Source organism: Mustelus asterias, chromosome 11 (assembly GCF_964213995.1).
Source record: "Mustelus asterias chromosome 11, sMusAst1.hap1.1, whole genome shotgun sequence".
Classification (NCBI taxonomy): domain Eukaryota; kingdom Metazoa; phylum Chordata; class Chondrichthyes; order Carcharhiniformes; family Triakidae; genus Mustelus; species Mustelus asterias.
In genome coordinates, this window is record NC_135811.1 from 91,284,199 (window position 1) to 91,305,930 (window position 21,732).

The following is a 21,732-nucleotide window of genomic DNA, read 5'->3' on the forward strand; positions in this document are numbered from 1 at the left end:
TGTTTTCCAAGGGAAGAAAGAGAAAGAGGACTTGGAGATGTTGTTAAAGGAATTTGAACATATATCCATTCCAGTAAAAAATATCATATTGGACAGACACCACTGACAAATAAATTGATGAGTCAATATGGTCTTATACCATGTCTTTAAAAACCTTTACCAAAATTGGTACTGTTCCAGTACCCATGAACCCTTGCCACTCAGCACACTCATTGACAAATTTGTAAGAGATCGCATTGTCTGTGGAATCCATAGCAATGTCATGTGTAAACAGTTGCTTTGAGAGAAGATTCTGACACTAGAATCTGACATCAGTATCTACATGCCAAACAAACAGCCAGAATGAAGCACCAAAGAGTTAAGGCGGGAAAGGGACGTTTTTGTGGTGCAGAACACGCCCTGCTCGGCAGCCATCACTTACAGAACACAAGTAAGTACTTCGCAATTAATTAACGTGGTAAATGGAACCACTTTGCTCAATGTTGTCACAGCAACCTGTTTCTGCCGTGAGCCATAGTGCTCCTCCAGTTTTCAGAACGTGAACAGGTGAATGAGCTGGAGCTCATTCTACTTTCTCAGGAGACTAAGGAAATTTGGCATGTCAGCTACGACTCTCACCAACGTTTACAGATGGACCATAGAAAGCATTCTTTCTGGTTGTATCACAGCTTGGTATGGCTCCTGCTCTGCCCAAGACCGCAAAAAACTACAAAAGGTCGTGAATGTAGTCCAATCCATCACGCAAACCAGTCTCCTACCCATTGACTGTCTACATTTCCCGCTGCCTCGGCAAAGCAGCCAGCATAATTAAGGACCCCACACACCCTGGACATACTCTCTTCCACCTTCTGTCGGGAAAAAGATACAAAAGTCTGAGGTCACATACCAATCGGCTCAAGAACAGCTTCTTCCCTGCTGCCGTCAGACTTTTGAATGGACCTACCTCGCATTAAGTTGATCTTTCTCTACATCCTAGCTATGACTGTAACACTCTCTCCTTTCCTTCTCTATGAACGGTATGCTCTGTCTGTACAGCGCACAAGAAACAATACTTTTCACTGGAGGCTAATACATGTGACAATAATAAATCAAATCAGCTCAGTCAGAGAAACCAAAGCACTGAGCCTCTCACAACACTCTATTGTGAGAGTGTCGACTCCATCACCGGGCAAGGTGAAATCCTTGCTATGTTAAACATTGCACACAGCAATGCAAAACTCAAAGCCAAGATCGACACTGGAACAAAGTGCCCAAATGCTGTTGGAAAGCGGTATGTATGCTTCACCAGATTCCACCAAAGTAAATCTTGTGGCAGACAGTGAGGACAAACCATCCGTAAGGAAGGTGTGGCCACTCTCCATTGCAAGCAGGGTAACTTCCTGTTTCATGTGATTGACCAGGATACAAAACCATTTGTTGGGTCTCCAGGGCAGCATCACACTGGGGATAATCCACCTTGGTCCAGACCTACACATTCTGCTGCACCAGGCTGCAGAGATGCTAGAATACAAAGATCTGTTTAATTGCAATATTTTTGGGTGACTCAGTGACGCCAAGTCTGTGCTCCAAGAAGAATGGCCCTTGTGGTGGATGAAGCAGAAAGTAGTTGACAAACTGAATCGAAAGACAAGACTGGGTGTCATAGCCCATAGGTGAGGCTACAGAGTGGGTTTCAATGATGGTAACTGCAGTAAAGTCAAGATCTGGATCGACTCAATTCACCTAAACAAGGCACTGCTGAGACCTGATCATCTCATGAGGTTGAGGAGGTTATAGCTGATATGCTCAATGCTAAGGTTTTCAGCAGCATGGATGTGAAGTGCAGATTTTGGCAAATCCTGTTGGATGAAGAATCCATGAAATTCATTCCATTCATGCCCCCGGTGGGCGGATACCAGTCCCTCTACATTCCCTATGGGATTCCCCACTGGTAGTGAGATTTTCCATGATGTGGAGATGCTGGCGTTGAACTGGGGTAAACACAGTAAGAAGTCTCACAGCACCAGGTTAAAGTCCAATAGGTTTATTACCTGTTGGACTTTAACCTGGTGTTGTGAGACTTCTTACAGTGAGATTTTCCAACAGGGAGTGGAACAACTCTCCACAGGACAACTCGGCAAAATCATTGTCAGTGACATCTTGGTCTGGGGTCATACAATGCAAGAACATGATTCACGTTTGTGTTTGGCCCTTGACAAAATTAGGGCCATGCAGTTGAAACTCAACCCTGCTGAGTGCAGATTCAGGGTCAGTCAGGTTTCCAATGTGGGCCACCTGCTCACAGCCAATGGTGTGAAACCAAATACAGACGAGAAATGGCCGAATAATAAACCATTCCGAAGGACAAGCAGGCCTTGCAGTCTTTCGTTGGTATGACGAACTTCATCCAAAATCATCCCTTGCTCCAGTGAGATGACCGGACCCCTCTGTCAGCTCCTCCACCAACATGTGGATGGTGTTGTCAGGAGGACCATCTCACTGCATTCAACAAACTCAAACAGGCACTCTCAGCCTTTCCATTGCTACAGCAGTTCGACATTCGAGCACCTGAACTCTAATAAGCAGACGTCTCCCAGTACCTCAGTGCAGGCTGTATCCCGAATGGCAGACCACTAGCCAGTGGGATTTTCCCATCCCGCTGCAGTGAACGGAGATTTGGCTGGGTGCCAAGTTCTCCAACCTAGCTGAATTGGGAACATGGCATGAATGGCTGGTAAGATCATGCCCAGTATATTTCCCTAACCTTGGAAAACTTGACATCGACATCCAAAGGAGGGCTGATGATCGAAAGGTACCGCCAACTACGGGATCCAACTTCTCTGCCAGGCAACCCCCGAAATCAGGCATCGATGTCTACCAATGTCCCCTCCTTCTTCCACATGCACTCCAAGCCTTTAATCCCTCCCAGGCCTATGACATCCTAACACTGAGATGCCTGACCTTACCTCCCTCCCCCCAACCAAAACCAGGCCTCACATCCTGTTCCCTGGCCTACGACCTTCCTCATATGGGGAGGAGGTGGCATCGTGGTATAGTCAGTGGATGATTAATCCAGAGAACCAGGATAATGCTTTGGGGACCTGGATTTGAATCCCAAGTCATTCAGTTCAAGGGAAATTAGGGATTGCCAATAAATGCTGGCCTCGCCAGTGACACCCAAAATAATAAAAAAAACTCGAGATTCACATGGCATGCTTGCCTTCATCGGCTGGGGCATCAAGTACAAAAGTTGGCAAATTATGTTGCAGTTACATAAAACATTGGTTAGGCTACATTTGGAATACTGTGTCCAATCCTGGTCACTATACTGCCAGAAGGACATGGAGGCTTTGAAGGGAGTACAGAAAAGGTTTACCAGGACCTTGCCTGATATGGAGGGTATTAGCTATGAGAAGAGATTGAATAAACTGGGATTGTCCTCCCTGGAAAGACAGAGGTTGAGGGGCGACTGGATAGAAGTTTATAAAATTATGAGGGGGATAGATAAGGTGAATGGTTGGAAGCATTTTCCCAGGGCAGAAAGGACAATTACAAGAGGGCACAAGTTCAAGGTAAGGGGGGAAATGTTCAGTAGAGATGTGCGAGGGAAGGTTTTTACATAGAGGTTGGTGGGGGCCTGGAATGCCCTGCCAAATGAGGCGGTTGAGGCAGACACATTAGTGACATTTAAGGCTTATCTGGATAGACATATGAACAAGTGGGGAATAGCGGGATAGAGGCGGTTGGTCTAGATAGGAAAACGTGATCGGTGCAGGTTTTGTGGGCCAAAGGGCCTGTTCCTGTACTGTACTGCTCTTTGTTCTTTGCTTGTTTATTCCACTGCAATTTTTTTTGTTAACAAAACACTAGTTATTTTCAATTAAACCTCAGATGTTTCAGCCTTTGGGAAGATTCCTTTCTTTAACTATGGTTTGCAGAATAAAGAACACATGACTCTGCCTTCATTCCCTTATCTCCCTCCAATTGGCCCTTGCCCATAATCTTTTTTTGACTTTGACTCCTTGTTGCACTGCTGTCAGTTGTTGGTTTATTCAGTCAGCATGTTGCTCTTTCTCCTTCCTATACTTCTTCTACTTTTAGTTCCTTTAGCTTACTTTTTTCTCAACTCAAGCACAAACCCTTTTGCTGTTGACAACAGGAAACCTCCCCAACCTTTGGTAGTGGACAAAGATGCCAGGAACAAAATCCTTAAGCGAGGTATGGCATTATTTAATTACGACTGGAATCTTGTTTAGTTGTGGCAACTTGCAGGTTATGAAATAAGAATAAAACTTTTTGTGACGGACTTAAGACCTTAATGAAAAGTACTCTGTGCTATAATTATGACAAAACCATAACATTTTATCTTAGAAGGTTGAGGGGAGATCTTATAGAGACATATAAGATAATGAAGGGGCTAGACAGGGTAGAAGCAGCGAGGTTATTTCCACTTACAATGGAAACAAGAACTAGGGGGCATAGCCTCAAAATACGGGGGAGTCAATTTAGAACAGAGTTGAGGAGGAACTTCTTCTCCCAGAGGGTAGTGAATCTTTGGAATTCTCTGCCCAATGAAGCAGTAGAGGCTACCTCGTTAAATGATGTTTAAGTCACAGATAGAAAGATTTTTAACCATTAAGGGAATTAAGGGTTATGGGGAGCGGGGGGGTAAGTGGAACTGAACCCACTATCAGATCAGCCATGATCTTATTGAATGGCGGAGCAGGCTTGAGGGGCTAGATGGCCTACTCCTGCTCCTATTTCTTATGTCCTTATGCTCAGATAATTGATGCTTAGAATTTTTTTTTTAGCTTGATGAATTATTCTCCGATAGGTTTACAGTTTTTGATTGAATAGAGTACAGAGCTGGTTGTAATGCTGTAGTAAGCACAGTCAGGACTCAACTGATCTCTGACCTCATTGTCTCAACAACGTTAGGAATTTTCATGTCAACGTTTCCGTTTTAGCATGCTTTAACTCTTCACTTGGTGCAGAACTGAAGCAAAGGGCTCCAAATCTAACTCGCCCTGAAACTAGGAAGGCCAAAGTGTTGGAGCTAGGATTGAGGCCTTGTGGGGAAAGGAGTAGGGACTAGCGGTCGGAATTGAAGGCAGCCTAAGAGGTTGAATTGGGATAGGAAACAGGTGGACCATTGAGTGTGGCTTCAATCAAAAGCTGGGAACATTGATTGAATATGGGGTGAAGATCAGGATGAATATTCTTGCTCCTCCAGGCTCCACAATCTGCCAAAGAAAAATAAAAAATCTACTTGCGTGTCACAAACTGTTCCCAAGAGTTCATCTAATTGAGTGTATCTCTCATTTGTGCTAAATTGGGCGGCACGGTAGCACAGTGATTAGCACAGTTGCCTCACAGCGCCAGGGACCCGGGTGCGATTCCGATCTTGGGTGACTGTCTGTGTGGAGTTTCCACATTCTCCCCGTGTCTGCGTGGTTTTCTTTTGGGTGCTCTGGTTTCCTCCCACACTCCAAAGATGCCCGGGTTACGTTGATTAGCCATGCTAAATTACCCCTTAGTGTCAGGGGGGAACTGGTAGGGTAAATATGTGGGGTTACGGGAATAGGGTCAAGGTGGGATTGTTGGTGTAGGCTGAACATCCTCATTCTGCACTGTAGGGATTCTATGATACCTCTGGGCAAACCAATCTTAAAGTGGGGGTGGAGGGGTCTCGAGCAGGAGATAGGACCCTTATTTGCAAGTGCAACTTCCCGAACTCCTCTTCAGATGTTCATTTTCAACACCTATTTTCTTGTTCTGCAATTTCTTGCAATTTTGGAATCAGATGAAGATTGATGTTTATTTTTAAGTTTTGGAATTTGACCGACAATAAAATTCACACACTGCAATCTTTGGACTGAAGTAAAAAAATCCACTCTCATTGTTTAGTAGTGTGGGAGCTGAATCTTGCTGAACAATGAGTTAGTTATCTTCCTTAGGACGTCTTCCTTATCCCAAATGGGACCTAGGGCCGCAACAGTGCTCCTCCATTGGGCCTGTCTTGTGCTGTTGCTTGTTCCTGAATATTTCCCATGTTAAGTCCCATCTCTTCCAATTCAGTCACCACAATCTCCATCATGTTGTTTATGACCTGCCCTGGTCTGTGGTAACTTGTGCTGTGGTTAGCATTGCTGCCTCGCAGCGCCAGGGACCCGGGTTCAATTCCAGCCTCGGGTCACTGTCTGCGTGATGTTGGCACCTTCTCCCCATTTCTGTGTGGGTTTCCTCCAGGTGCTCCAGTTTCCTCCCACAGTCCAAAGATGTGCAGGTTATGTTGATTGGCCGTGATAAATTGACGCTAGGTTCAGGAGGATTAGCAGGGTAAATGTGTGGGGTTACGGGAGTAGGGCCTGGGAGGGATTGTGGTCGATACAGACTCGATGGGCCGAATGGCCTCCTTCTGTACTGTAGGGATTCTATGATTCTCTGATAGATGGTGCAGACATTCCATGCTCCAAGACAGACTTGATTTAGGCCTCAATAATGTCTTTATCGAGCTCCTGACCTCCCTGGCTGGGCTTTCATCTGAAGCTGTAGTATTGCCGACACGTTGGCCTAAGATCCTAATTGGGTGGCATGGTGGCACAGTGGTTAGCATTGCCGCCTCACAGCGCAAGGAACCCCGGTTCAATACCGGCTTCAGGTGACTGTCTTGTGTGGAGTTTGCATGTTCTCCCCGTGTCTGCGTGGGTTTTCTCCGGGTGCTCCGGTTTCCTCCCACACCCCAAAGGTTTGCCATGCTAAATTGCCCTTTAGTGTCAGGGGGATTAGCAGGGTAAATACGTGGGGTTACTGCAGTGGTTCCCAAAGGGTGCGGCGCGCCACACTGGTGCGGCGAGAGAGGATGGCAAGTGTGGCGGGAAGATTCAAGGACAATCAATCAATAAAAAATTCGGTGTGGCGCGAGCAAATTTTTATTCCGAAAGTGCGGCTCAGTGAAAAAAGTTTGGGAACCACTGGGTTACGGTAATAGGGCCTGGGTGGGAATGTTGTCAGTGCAGGTTCAATGGACCGAATGGCCTCCTTCTGCACTGTAGGGATTCTATGATTCTATGATTGGGCCCCTACATGTTGCTATGGCATTTGTCACAGTTTCTGTAACTTGATGCTGTTTTATGTGTTGAAGTTGTTGGCCTCACGCCCAACCTCCAATCTGGAAGACTAAGTACTGAGTTAATCTGGCCTCTCACCTGCAATCTACCCGGCATTGTTAAACTTGAGAAGGGCCTAAACCCCACTTCTGTAGCTCCCAGGATCTCCAGCACACAGCACACTGTGTGATCACAGCACACAGTGAAGACTCAACATAGAAGCATGGTGTTCACGATTTTATGTGGGGTTACGGGAATAGGGCATGGGATGCTCTGTTGGAGTGTCGTTGCAGACTCGATGAGCTGAATGGCCTTCTTCTGCGCTGTACGGATTCTATGATGCTAATCTTCCATTCATCAGAATATTTACAAGAATACCATTCGGAAAGGGAACAACCATTTATACCGCACACTGAGAGTGCTGATCAGTTGGCAAGTGAATGCTGATTGGTAGATATGTTGCCATGGAGCATGCACCAGGGAACAGTTAACTATTGTAAATTTGATTCAAATTCAAATTCAAATCGCCACGAGGAATGAACCAGGAAATGTCTATCCCCTGAGATTTTATTTAGTTGAAAAAAGTACATTGCTCGGATGTACACCTCCTGTCTGTAAAGGACAGGGCCCTGAGTGTGATGTGGGGATAGAGGTAGCTTCTAGAAGTAGTACATTCCCACTCTCCCACCCCTCAAACTATTCAGCCCCCTGTTCTCACCTCGTATCCAGATATATGTATTTCCAGCTGGATAGAAATAGGGGGAGAGTTACATTTGATTTTTTTCCACTCCTTAGTTACACTGCTCCATTCAAGGATTCTGAGACCAACCACAATTGGAATGGTGGTGTAGGGTCCATTCATTCCTCAGAATAGACGGAGACAGCACTGATACGTTGAATTTCTTTTATTGAGCATAATTTAAAATTAACACATTACAGAGAGTGAAAAAAGTGGGAGGGAGAGAGCGAGATATACTGGCAAAAGCCTGTATTGTACTGGTCTCAAAAACAGACTTGACCCAAACTGAAAAGATAGGGTTGAATACAGAATTATAAGTTTTCCATTATCTCGTATTGAAATTGTTTGGTACAGGTTGTCTCTAATTTTCATAAACAATTTGCAGCTGTGGCCATGAAAGGTTTTATTTTTGCTTCTGAGAAAGCCTGTTTCTGTTCCAGCATTGTAATTTCAAAGAATGCAGTCAATCTTTCAAGCTAATCCCAGCATGCCTGCTGAGTTTAAAATGTGGTCGAGTTAACTTTAAAAGCTTAGCATTTAAATGTAGTTGTATGGGCGGAAATGTCTTAAAATGAAGTCTTTGCATTAATGAAGCAAACACAGCTAAGCATACATAGGATCCCTCAGGTGGCATAGTAGTGATTGTAGACTGAGTGGTCATGTTATGACATGGTCACTTAAAAGGCCATGTGTCAGAAGCATGGCAGCTCTCCCCAGAGCGAACAGCAGAGCAAAAGAATGTTATAGCTGCTGAGCTTGTGAATAAACTATTGTTGTTTTTGTAAGTCCTTGATCACCAGTCTTTGGGAACCCAGAGGCCTGAACTAATCGTCTGGTCACGAGTTCAAATCATTCTATGGGTTGATCAAATTTAAATTCAATTAATTATTAATCTGGAATTAATCTCAATCACATAACCACCAGATTATTGGTAAAACCCAATTTGGCTCACTAGAACAAAGAACAAAGAACAGTACAGCACAGGAACAGGCCCTTCAGCCCTCCAAGCCTGCGCCAATCACATTGTCCTATCTAGACCAACTGCTTGTATCCCACTATTCCCCGTGTGTTCATGTGTCTATCCAGCCAAGTCTTAAATGTCGCTAAAGTGTCTGCCTCAACCACCTCACTTGGCAGTGCATTCCAGGCCCCCAGCACCCTCTGTGTAAAAGGCTTCCCCCACACATCTCCATTGAACCTTTCCCCCCTTACCTTGAACTTGTGCCCCCTTGTAATTGTAATTTCTGCCCTGGGAAAAAATTTCCAACTGTTCACCCTATCTATGCCCCCCGTAATTTTCAAAACTTCTATCTCTCAACTGCCCTCCAACGACAACTAGGGATGGATAATAAATGCTGGTCAGCCAGCAACGCCCATGTCCCACAAATGAATAAAGAAAAACACCCTTCAAGAAGGAAATTTGCTATCCTTGCCTAGTCTGGCCTACATGTGGCTCCAGACCCACAACAATGTGCTTGACTCTTAACCACTCTCCAAAATGGCCTAACAATCCATTCAATTGTATCAAACCACTACAGAAAAGTACAAAACTGTAGGTATACCTAAACCAGTTGAACTGCAGTTCAAGAAGTTGGATAACTATCGCTTTCCCAAGGTCAATTAGGACTGGGTAATAAAGGCTGGCCTAGCCAACGATGCCCATGTCCCATGAAAGGTTTTGGGAACCTTGGATGGAATGTTACTCACTCAAGTAATGGGAAAGCCTTATCATTAATCAGCAAAAATACTAAAACTTTACAATCTTCTTGATGTTGTTAAGGCAATTCTCTGCGATGAATCCCAAATGAGGGAAGACCTGCTGCAGGTGAGATTGATATATGATGCTGAATGATCAGTAAGCTTCAACTCATTACAAATTCTTCATCACGATATAGATTGCTTTGTGTTTAATTAAATACCAATTTACTGGGGCTCTAACTGCAAATCATATGTCTCCTGGGAATGACCGAGTTTATACTAAATACCTCTGACATTCATCATCCAATCTGCTTTTACTCCTGTATCTGAATTAAATACCCTGAGCATCAGCTTACTCAACAACATGCTGCAGCTGGAAGAACATTATATGGTTGAGACTGACATCTTTCAACTTTTAAATATCAGGAAACTTTGGGGAGAGTTTCCACAGTGTGCACCACAGGCATTTCTTTCATTCATTCATGGGACATGGGCATCGCTGGCTGGGCCAGCACTTATTGTCCATCCCTAGTTGCCCTTGGAGGGCAATTGAGAGTCAACCACATTGCTGTGGCTCTGGAGTCACATGTAGGCCAGACCAGGTAAGGATGGCAGGTTTCCTTCCCTAAAGGACATTAATGAACCAGATGGGTTTTTCCGAAAATTGACTGTGATTTCATGGTCGTCAGTCGATTCTTAATTCCAGGATTTTTTTTTACTGAATTCAAATTCCACCACCTGCTGAGGCTGGATTCGAACCCAGGTTCCCAGAACATTAGCTGAGTTTCTAGGTTAATAGTCTAGCGATAATACCATCGCCTCTCTGTTTAGTTCAAGGTAAAGTTTGTACAACAAGTATTGTCACCAGTACTAAATATTCTACCTTTACCTCGTCTTCTTAGGTTTTGCCACGAGCAAGGTGCCGGAATGTCTTGATGCCATTGTGATTGGCAGTGGAATTGGAGGACTGGCAGTGGCTGCGGTTCTGGCCAAAGCTGGCAAACGTGTTCTGGTGCTGGAGCAGCATGACCAGGCTGGAGGCTGCTGCCACACGTTCAGTGAAAACGGGTTTGAGTTTGATGTTGGTAAGACATTTCTAATGTGTGTATTGTTAACTGCCACGTGAGAGAGGATAAAAATTATTCCCCTATTCTCCCACTCCGGGTCTGACCGTAACAGCGTTTTTCTGTGAATTTAGAGAGAGTGTGCTTTGCCAATTCTGTGGGAGTCCCAGTCCTTCCTTTTTCCAATTACAAATAATTAATCAGATAGGTTTTCTTAGGCTAGACAAAGAGCAAGGTACATTTATTGAAGCAATTTCTGAAAACAACTCGATAGATTGCAATCAGCATTCATATAACATCTGCATTCATTTGGTCCCAGACACACATCAGTGTGGCAGAGTAAGCAGATAGGCTTCAAGGATTTGTACAGTTGTCAAAAAATAAAACATATATGGTTAGCTGTTCCTTGGCTGGACTTGGCGCAATGATTTCACATTGTGGCCGTTTTGTTCACTTGTCTTCCTGGCTGCAGTTGCATGGAGCAGACTTCAATGTTTTGTTCCCATAGGTCTTGGTTCACAGTAAGTTTCACTTCTCAGGGTGGTTACTTTGTAAAACTGGGTTGTGGTAAACCAATGTTAGCTTATTGCCTGTGTGTGTGACATGCCTGGACACATCCCTGCCGGCCCTACCCGAGACTCCTCCGCTCCCCCACTGGTCCAGGTATAAAGGCGACTGCTCCCCACCCCCCTGCAGGTACTGAAACCCGACAAATTCGAATTGGACCCTCAAGCTGTAGGAGCCTCTAACAGCATCGGTCACTGGCTGCGCTGTTTCGAAACTTTCCTCACCTCCTCCTCCGTCGTCCGGACTGAAACCAACAAGCTACACGTGCTCCACGCCCGGGTAAGCGATCAAGTATTCTCGATGATTAGAGACGCTGAAACTTACAAGGATGTGATCGAACTTTTAAAAGGCCAGTACAACAAACAGTCTAATGAAATCTACGCCAGACATCTTCTGGCTACTCGCAAACAACAGCCAGGAGAATCAGGTGATGAATTCCTGCATGCGCTGCGAGCACTTGGCAGGGCCTGCAACTGCAAGACCGTAACGGCCGCCCAAAACACTGAGGACTTCATCAGAGATGCCTATGTCACGGGTATCAGGTCAAACTATATCCGACAACGACTGCTGGAACAGGGTGGGCTGGGCCTACAAAAGACTGTGGCGCTTGCCGACTCGTTAGAGGTGGCCTTCCGTAATCTCGAGGCCTACACCCCCGACCACAGGGACGCATCGTGGACACCGCGGCTGCCACCACCTCTGTACTCGGGAGGGCTGCAGGCCTATGCCACGCCACGTCCCACCAATGACCCGACCGCTGCGGCAGTCTCCAGAGGCCCGAAGTGCTACTTCTGCGGCCTGGGGAAGCACCCCCGACAACGCTGCCCGGCGAAGGATGCGATCTGCTCTGGGTGTGAAAAGAAGGGCCATTACGTGAAGGTATGCAGAGCAAAATCGACCTCCAAGCCCAGTAGCGCCACGTGCGACCCACGGGGGCCGCCATCTTGGGTGCCGGTAGCCGCGTGTGAGCCATGCAGGCCGCCATCTTGGACGCCATCAGCCACGTGAGGGCCGTGCGGGCCGCCATCTTGGACGCCATCAGCCGTGTGTGGGCCGTGCGGGCCGCCATCTTGGACGCCATCAGCCGTGTGTGAGCTGTGCGGGCCGGATGCCATCAGCTGTGTGTGACCCACGGGGGCCGCCATCTTGGACGCCATCAGCCGCGTGCGACTACTCGCAAAATCCAACGGTGGCTTCGATTACGCTCGACCAATCCAGGCCTCACCAACTCGCCAGGTCCATGATGGACATCAAGGTAAACGGTCGCATTACAAACTGTTTATTTGACTGTGGAGTACGGAGAGCTTTATTCACCCAAACACAGTGAGTCGCTACGCCCTTTCAGTACTGCCAGTGAAGCAAACGATCTCCATGGCTTCAAAGTCCCACTCGGTGGATGTCCTCGGGTACTGCGTGGCGACCCTGACTGTACGGGGCACAGTGTACAAAAATTTCAGGCTCCTTGTGCTGCCACAACTCTGCGCTGCCGTACTCCTGGGGCTAGATTTCCTGAGTCACCTTAAGAGCGTCACCATGGAGTATAATGGGCCTTTTCCCCCGCTCTCCATTTGCAATCGGCAGTTCTTAGATCGCCCACCGCGCACCACCTGCAGCCTCTCGACCCTTAAAGTCGCTTCCCCCCCCCTCACTGTTTGAAAATCTCACTCCCGATTGCAAGCCCATCGCCACCAAGAGCAGACGGTACAGTGCTGGAGACAGGGCTTTTATCAGGTCCGAAGTGCAACGGCTCCTAGGGGAGGGGATCATTGAGGCCAATACCAGCCCCTGGAGAGCCCAGGTGGTAGTTGTTAAAACTGGGGCGAAACATCGCATGGTCATTGACTACAGTCAGACCATTAACCGATACACGCAGCTGGACGCGTACCCCCTTCCCCGCATATCTGACATGGTTAATCAGATTGCGCAATATCGGGTGTTCTCCACCATCGACTTAAAATCTGCATACCACCAGCTCCCTATCCGCCCAGAGGACCGTCAATATACTGCCTTCGAGGCGGGTGGCTGCCTCTATCACTTCCTTAGGGTCCCCTTCAGCGTCACCAACGGGGTCTCGGTTTTCCAGCGTGAGATGGACGAAATGGTAGACCAGAACGGGCTGCGGGCCACCTTCCCGTACCTGGATAACGTCACCATCTGCGGCCATGATCAGCAGGACCACGACGCCAACCTCCACAAATTCCTCCACACCGCCACACTCCTAAATCTGATCTATAATAAAGGAGAAGTGCGTATTCCGCACACGCCGCCTCGCCATCCTTGGTTGTGTAGTGGAAAATGGGGTAATCGGTCCCGATCCCGACTGCATGCGTCCCCTCCTGGAACTCCCCCTCCCCACCAGCCTCAAAGCACTGAGGAGATGCCTGGACTTCTTCTTCTCGTATTACGCCCAGTGGGTCCCCAATTATGCGGATAAAGCCTGTCCGCTCATCAAATCCATCTCTTTTCCCCTGATGGCAGAGGCCCACCTGGCCCTCAACCACATCAAAGCAGACATCGCAAAGGCCACGATGCACGCTGTAGACGAATCCATCCCGTTCCAGGTGGAGAGCGATGCATCTGACTTCGCCCTAGCCGCCACCCTTAACCAGGCAGGCAGACCCGTGGCCTTCTTCTCACGAACCCTCCAAGGCCCCGAAATTCGACACTGCTCTGTCGAAAAGGAAGCCCAAGCCATAGTGGAAGCTGTACGGCACTGGTGCCACTACTTAGCTGGTAAACGATTCACCCTACTCACGGACCAATGGTCAGTTGCACTCATGTTTAATAACACGCAGCGGGGCAAGATCAAAAATGATAAGATATTGAGGTGGAGAATTGAGCTCTCCACCTACAATTATGACATCTTATACTGGCCCGGGAAGCTCAATGAGCCCCCAGACGCCCTGTCCCGGGGAAGATGTGCCAGCGCACAAATAGCCCAATTGCAGACTCTCCACAACGACCTCTGCCACCCGGGGGTCACCAGGTTTTTTCACTTCATTAAAGCCCGTAACCTGCCCTACTCCATTGAGGAAGTCAGGTCTATAACCAGACACTGCCAGATCTGCGCAGAATGCAAGCCGCACTTCTATCGGCCTAAGCGTCGACTTCAAAGGCCCCCTCCCCTCTTCTGACCGCAACATATACTTCCTCAAGGTCATTGACGAATATTCACGTTTCCCCTTCGCTATTCCCTGCCCGGATATGACCTCGGCCACAGTCGTCAGGGCCCTGCACAGCCTCTTCACCCTGTTCGGTTTCCCTAGCTATATCCATAGCGACCGGGGATCCTCCTTTATGAGTGATGAGCTGCGACAGTACCTGCTCTCCAAAGGCATAGCCTCGGGTAGGACCACCAGCTACAACCCCAGGGGGAACGGACAGGTAGAGAGGGAGAACGCGACAGTCTGGAAGGCCGTTTTACTAGCTCTGAGATCTGAAGGTCTTCCAGTCACCCGCTGGCAAAAGGTCCTTCCTGATGCACTACACTCAATTAGATCACTCCTTTGCACAGCTACCAGTGCTACCCCTCATGAAAGAATGTTTGTTTTCTCCAGGAAGTCCTCCTCGGGGACCGTCATGGCTGACGTCCCCAGGCCCTGTCCTGCTCCAGAAGCACGTGAGGACCCATAAGTCGGACCCCCTGGTCGAAAGGGTCCAACTCCTCCACGCCAACCCCCAATACGCCTATGTGGCGTACCCCGACGGGCGGGAGGACACGGTCTCTATTCGAGACCTGGCACCCGCAGGTGCCCCAGGGACCACTACGACCCACAACCCCACACCCACAACCCCCAACGTTGTCCATACAGCACCAGGGCCACAGCACGCTCCCCTAGTTCCCGTATACAGCACGCCTGAGCCCCAGGAGCCGCCACCACACACCCGACAATCTGAAGGGACGACAGACGACGCGAGCGACTACGACCTGGCGCCTGATCCAACACCACGGCCACCTGAACCGACACCGCAACCGGCACTACGGCGGTCGCAGCGGCAGATCAAGCCCCCAGAGAGACTAAATTTGTAATTCTGTAAATATCGTTCCACCCACCTCACCCCCGCCGACTCTTTTTTAAAAACAGGGGGTGAATGTGGTAAACCACTGTTAACTTATTGCCTGTGTGTGTGACATGCCTGGACACATCCCTGCCGGCCCTGCCCAGGACTCCTCCCCCCGCTGGTCCACTTATAAAGGCGACTGCTCCCCACCCCCCTGCCTCAGTCTGGACCAGTTCATCGGCATGGGTGTGCTCCAAGTCTTTTGCTAATAAAAGCCTATTTGTTCTTGCACACAAACTAGTCTTTGCTCGATTGATGGTGCATCATGGGTGCAATACCTCTGAGAGAGAGAGAGACATAAAGGGGACAAACCTTCCGATAGCCCATTCAATACAGCATTGTTTTTCTATCCTCTCCCTCCTGTTTGGTAAGCAATCCTTAAAGTGCCATGCTGGCTGTATATTCCAGAAAAATGTTATTATTTAATGCCTGTTGCAGTTATTGTTTCAGAACAGAAATTGTAGTTTGATCTCAGAAACATTTGAAAAATTTCAGGATGGTGTGAAACCAACAGGAGATAAGATTTTTCAAGCTCCCCAGAGGGTTAAGTGTCTGTGTTTTTTTAATCTCATTTGATGAAGGTGCAACTGTGTGTATTGTCCCAGTCTGGCAGTTTCTATTGCCTTTAGTAGGTTTCTGTTTTTTCACAATCCAGCCAGAAAAAAAAAGTAATTATATCTCAAAAAGACAACTTCATAACAGTGTATGAAACTCTCAGAATCCTCTGCAGTCACTTTTGTTCTTGGTGTCCTCATGCATCAGTCGCTGCAAGTAAGTGGGCAGGTGCAGCAGGCAGTAAAGAAGGCAAATGGTATATTGGTCTTCATAGTGAGAGGATTTAAGCATAGGAATAGGGATGTTTTGCTGCAATTGTGTAGGGCGTTGGTGAGGCCGCACCTGGAGTATTGTGTGCAGTTTTGGTGTCCTTATCTGAAGAAGGATGTCCTTGCTATAGAGGGAGTACAGCGAAGGTTTACCAGGCTGATTCCTGGGATGGCAGGTCTGTCATATGAGGAGAAACTACGTCGGGAAGGATTATATTCACTGGAGTTTAGAAGAGTGAAAGGGGATCTCGTAGAAATTAATAAAATTCTAACAGATTAAGCCAGGGTAGATTCAGAAAGAATGTTTCTGATGGTGGGAGAGTCCAGAACTAAGGGGATACAGTATGCGGAAAAGGGGTAAACCTTTTGGAACTGAGGTGAGGAGAAATGTCTTCACCTCGAGAGTGATGAATGTGTGGAATTCTCTACCACAGAAAGTAGTTGAAGCCAAACCATTGTGTGATTTCAAGAAGAAATTGGATATAGCTCTTGGGACTAAGGGGATTAAGGGGTATGGGAGGGAAGGCAGGATCAGGATATTGAATTTGATGATCAGCTATGATCATTTTGAGTGGCGGAGCAAGCTCGATGGGCTGAATGGCCTCCTCCTGCTTCTAGTTTCTATTTTTCTATGTTTCCCCCTGGCTATTTGCTTGTGAAAATAGTTTCTGCATATCTAACCTCCAGCTCTCTATCTGTTGTTCTCATATTTGCTTTACTTGAAGATTAGTCTCTGCCATTTAATCAAAAGATGAGCAGCTTTAGTTCTGTGATTTAGTAATAGTCTTGTCCTATATTTGAGGAACGTGCACAATCAAAGTTCTTTTAGGTGGAATAAAACACGCCCAAAAAACCTCGCAGATGGAAGAACGGACAATGAGCGACAGTAGAAGAGGAGAAATGACTGGACACAATTGAGAAGATGGGATTTGAAGGGGCTTTTGAAGGAAGACGTTCAGTAATAAATTCAAAAGACTAAGATCAAGATAGCTATAAAATAAACCTCCACAAAAGGAGGATTGGGATGCACAGAAGGCCAAGGTGAAAGGACAACAGGGCTGCGAGAGGGGCCGGAGGTGGTTGCTGTGATGGAAACAAATAAGGTCATCAAGGGATGTGAAAACTAGAAAAAATAAACTGAAATGTCACAAGACATAAGCAGAGGTAGAAGACTAGATGTGGATGCCAACAGCAGAATTCTAGAGCAGCAAGGGCTTGTGTAGGATAAGGGTAAATGGCAGTGAAAGCATTAAATCCTGAGATTAAAATATGGATAACAGTTCAATGGATTTAGAGATAGATAGTGCGTGAGAATGAATTAGCAGGTAACATATAAAAAGGAAGCCGAAGGGTGTTTGATAAAATAGACTTGCTAGCAAAATTGACGTCCATGGATTTAAAGAGGCCAGTGCAGCGTGGATACAGAATTGGACAAGACAAAAAGCTCAACGTACGAATGAACAGTTGTTTTTTCAGACTGGAGTGAAGTATCTAAGGATAATCCCTAGGATCACTGCCCTTCTTGCTATATATTGATGACCTAAATTGAGAAGATGGGATTTGAAGAGGCTTTTGAAGGCAAAGGCCTTCAGGAATAAATTAAGGTAGCTATAAAATAAGCCTCCACAAAAGGAGGAAGGGATGCACAGAAGGCCAAGGTCAAAAGACAACAGGACTGAGAGTGGGGCTGGAATAGTTGCAGATTACAGTTCGCACTGCTGCCTCAAAGCTCCAGGGACCCGGGTTTGATTCCCGGCTTGGGTCATTGTCTGTGCGGAGTCTGCACGTTCTCCCCGTGTCTGCGTGGGTTTCCTCTGGGTGCTCCGGTTTCCTCCCAAAGTCCAAAGATGTGCAGCTTAGGTTGATTGTCCATGCTAAATTGACCCTTAGTGTCCCGGGATGCATAGGTTAGAGGGAGTAACGGGTGAATACGTGGGATTACGGGGATAGGGCCTGAGTGGGATTGTTGTCGGTGTTGACTCGATGGGCCGAATGGCCTCCTTCTGACTGCAGGGATTCTACGATTCTATACAGGAAGTTGAGAAATGTAGGGATTGGTGAGGCGGACAGTGACAGCTATAATTAATTAAGGATTTGATAGGATGGACTTTCTTATTTTAGTCTATAGATTGCATCAGGCAAATTTTACTATTGGTCAAAATTCAAAATCTAAAAATGAGCACTATTTTTCACAACACAGAAAATGCTGGAAAATCTCAGCAGCTCTGACAGCATCTGTGGAGAGAGAATGGAGCCATGTTTTGAATCTGGATGATTCTTCATCAGAGCTGAAGGCAAAGAAAATAGGGTGATATTTATACTGTTAGGGTGAAGGCGGGGAGGTGGAATTGACAAAGATGTCACAGACAAAAAGACAAAGGGGATGTAAACGGTGATGATCATGGCTAAGAGAGGAGCTGAGATTTAAAACGGTGAAACAATTAAACGATGGAAGAAATGAACGTTTAAAAAAATAAAAAGCATATTTATAAATGAGATAAAATGAAATATAACAAAATGATAGGAAATGGGGTGAGGTGGAGCAGAGCTCTGCAGGTGTTGAAGTCAATGCTATTTTATTTCTTAATTAGTATCACAAGTCGGCTTACATTAACACTGCAGAGAAGTTGTTGTGAAAATCCCCTAGCCGTCACACTCCGGCTCCTGTTCGGATGCACTGAGGGAGGATTTAGCATGGCCAGTGCATCTAACCAGCATGTCTTTCGGATTGTGGGAATTAAACTGGAGCACCCGGAGGAAAGCCCACGCAGACAGGGGGAGAACGTGCAGACTGTGCACAGATGGTGACCCGAGCCAGGAATCGATCCTGGGCCCCTGGTGCTGTGAGGCAGCAATGCAATGTTAAGGCTGCAAAGTGCCTAATCGGAAGATGAGGTGCTGTTCCACCAGTTTGCTTTGGGTTTCACTGGAACATTGCAACAGGCCATGGGCAGACATGTGGATATGGGAGCAGGATGGTGTGCTGAAATGGAAAACGACAGGAAGGTCTGGATCCTGTTTGCGGATGGACCAAAGTTGTTCTTATTTATTTAGATAAAAATTTGTTAAAATGTAATTTCATCCATCGTTTCATTTTTCCACCTTCTTTCAAATTTTGCTTTCAATGCCCCCCTGACCCCCACGATGATCTTCCCTCCCCCACTCCACTAGGGCCATCTGTTACATGTCTCAGGTTGTCCTTTGACACTTTGCTTACCTTTGCTCTGCCATTTAAACATTCTGATCTCTTCATGGCTGCTATCAGCTCCCTTCTTCGCCATGATCAACACCATATACATCCCCTTTGTCTTTTTGTCTATGACATCTTTGTCAATTCCCCCCCTCCACCCCTTACCCTAACAGTATAAATATCACTCTATATCCTCTTGTCTTTAGCTCTGACAAAGGGACATCCAGACTCAAAACGTTTGGCTCTATTCTCTCTCCACAGGTGCTGTCAGACCTGCTGAGATTTTCCAGCATTTTCCGTTTTTATTTCAGATTCCAACATCCGCAGTAATTTGCTTTTAGCATTAATTTTTAGTTGATTTCAAAGCCACAAGATTCATGTCAATGGCAGGCAAGAAGCATTTTATAATGTTTAGTTGTTAAACCACACTGCAAATTTCAGGAGTGGTGCAATGAGCAGTCACATGGCAGATGCAATTTAATACCGAGAAGGGTAAAATGATATCCGTTGACAAGAATGAGGAGAGCCAATATAAACTGAATAACTCTGTCAGAGACAGAATGTATGTGCTCTCTTACTGATCATAATCAGAATGGTTTGTATGGAAAGAGGTTCTCTTGCCGCTGGAGTGTGTATTCCAATTAAATAGTTCAGCATCAAGTTTTCCTGAGTTTAAAATGAAGAGGGTTATTTATTCTCACACACTGAACCCGAATTAAGGCAATATCTAATGTTCAGTCTCGCTCACATGCACACACAGTGGCCGGAATTTTGCTGCCTCATCTGCCCTGGAATCGGAATTCTCTGCTGGCCTCGGACGGGATTTTATGAGCCTCACCCGAGCGAGGTCATAAAATTCCGGCTAGTAACTTCATTACAGCGTTAATGTAAGCTTACTTATGACACTAATAAATATAAACAAATACACAGATGTGCATGTGCGCGTGCGTGCACACACACACACACACACACACACACACACACACACACACACACACATAAATTTGATGTAAATAAGGATGGTGCATCTTACAAATTACAGCTAATTCTGTCTCTGATTTAGGATTTCTGGGGCGGGATTTTCCAGCCACAATTTCCCCAAAACCGGAGAATCCCACCTGAGTTTCAATGGACCTTTTATGGTCCGACCCCACCTGCTATGATTCCCGTGGTGGGTGGAACGGGAAAATTCTGGTCCTGGTCTTCTATGTGACAGATCTGTGGTTTCTTGCATGGATTGGATGACTTACAATTGAAGAGAGGGTTTTGTAAAGCAAAGGGCTCACAGCAGTTATGAGATTTCTTGTAGTTGGATATTGAGGAGTTTTCTTTTCAGGTGAACTTTGAAGCTGGAATAGGTTAAATACTTTGGCAGCTTGATGAATGCAGCTAGTTTCAGAGTCTGGTTCTGAGACTGACTGGTGGCTGATGGTTTTCATGGATTTGCATTGTCCTAGGATAATAAGGGTGCAGTCCCTGAAACCAGTTTCAGTGACATAACCATTGAGTTAACAATTCTGGGACTCACCCAGCTTAATTTGGATGGAGTAGGCCATCGTAATACAGTGGGCGGCACGGTAGCACAGTGGTTAACACTGCTGCTTCACAGCTCCAGGGACCTGGGTTCGATTCCCGGCTTGGGTCACTGTCTGTGTGGAGTTTGCACATTCTCCTCGTGTCTGTGTGGGTTTCCTCCGGGGGCTCCGGTTTCCTCACACAGTCCAAAGATGTGCGGGTTAGGTTGATTGGCCATGTTAAAATTGCCCCTTAGTGTCCTGAGATGCATAGGTTAGAGGGATTAGTGGGTAAAATATGTAGGGATATGGGAGTAGGGTCTGGGTGGGATTGTGATCGGTGCAGACTCGATGGGCCGAATGGCCTCTTTCTGTGCTGTAGGGTTTCTATGATTTCTGTTCTATGATTGGGAAGTTGCCATTGAGGTTCAATCTTCCCTTTCATCCAACTGCAAACTTGGAGACAGGAGGTCTGAAAACTCGATTATCGTTCGGTGGCCAATTCTTAAACAATGAGATGTGTAAGTTCCACAAATGGCTGTGAGGTACACTCCATCTATTCATATTTAATTAGGTAATTGCCAGAGACTTGATACTGTCTGTCGTCAAAATGCCAACAGTCATGTGACTTGCAGCAGCCACATTAACAGCTTGTTTGTGTCCAATTTTGAAAAGTGTTGACTGAAAGTTCAGATGAGCAGCATTTTGCTCATTCGCTTACATTTTCCCCAATCTCCATGGACAGCTTTGGACCCACTGGACACAAGACTGTGCTTATAGCTAAGTCATTGTTTAGCATTGTTAAGCTTGCTATTGCCCCAACCATCACTATTCCAGTGACCAACTTACTCTGCAGATAAATTTTAACACAGTAAGGAGTCTCACAACACCAGGTTAAAGTCCAACAGGTTTATTTGGTAGCAAACGCCACTAGCTTTCGGAGCGCTGCTCCTTCGTCAGGTGGAGTGGAAATTGAGATTTCCATG

The 21,732-nt window shown here is 46.5% G+C and overlaps 1 protein-coding gene across 1 annotated transcript in view; it reads left to right on the plus strand.

Moving 5' to 3' along the window:
• Positions 1-4,040: 4,040 nt before the first annotated feature.
• LOC144500278 (all-trans-retinol 13,14-reductase-like) overlaps positions 4,041-21,732 on the plus strand; it is a 49,315-nt gene continuing 31,623 nt past the window's right edge. Inside the window, exons 1-2 of the mRNA XM_078222954.1 lie at positions 4,041-4,197; positions 10,428-10,610. Coding sequence (XP_078079080.1) covers positions 4,041-4,197; positions 10,428-10,610 — 340 coding nt within the window. The remainder of the gene's footprint in view (positions 4,198-10,427; positions 10,611-21,732) is intronic.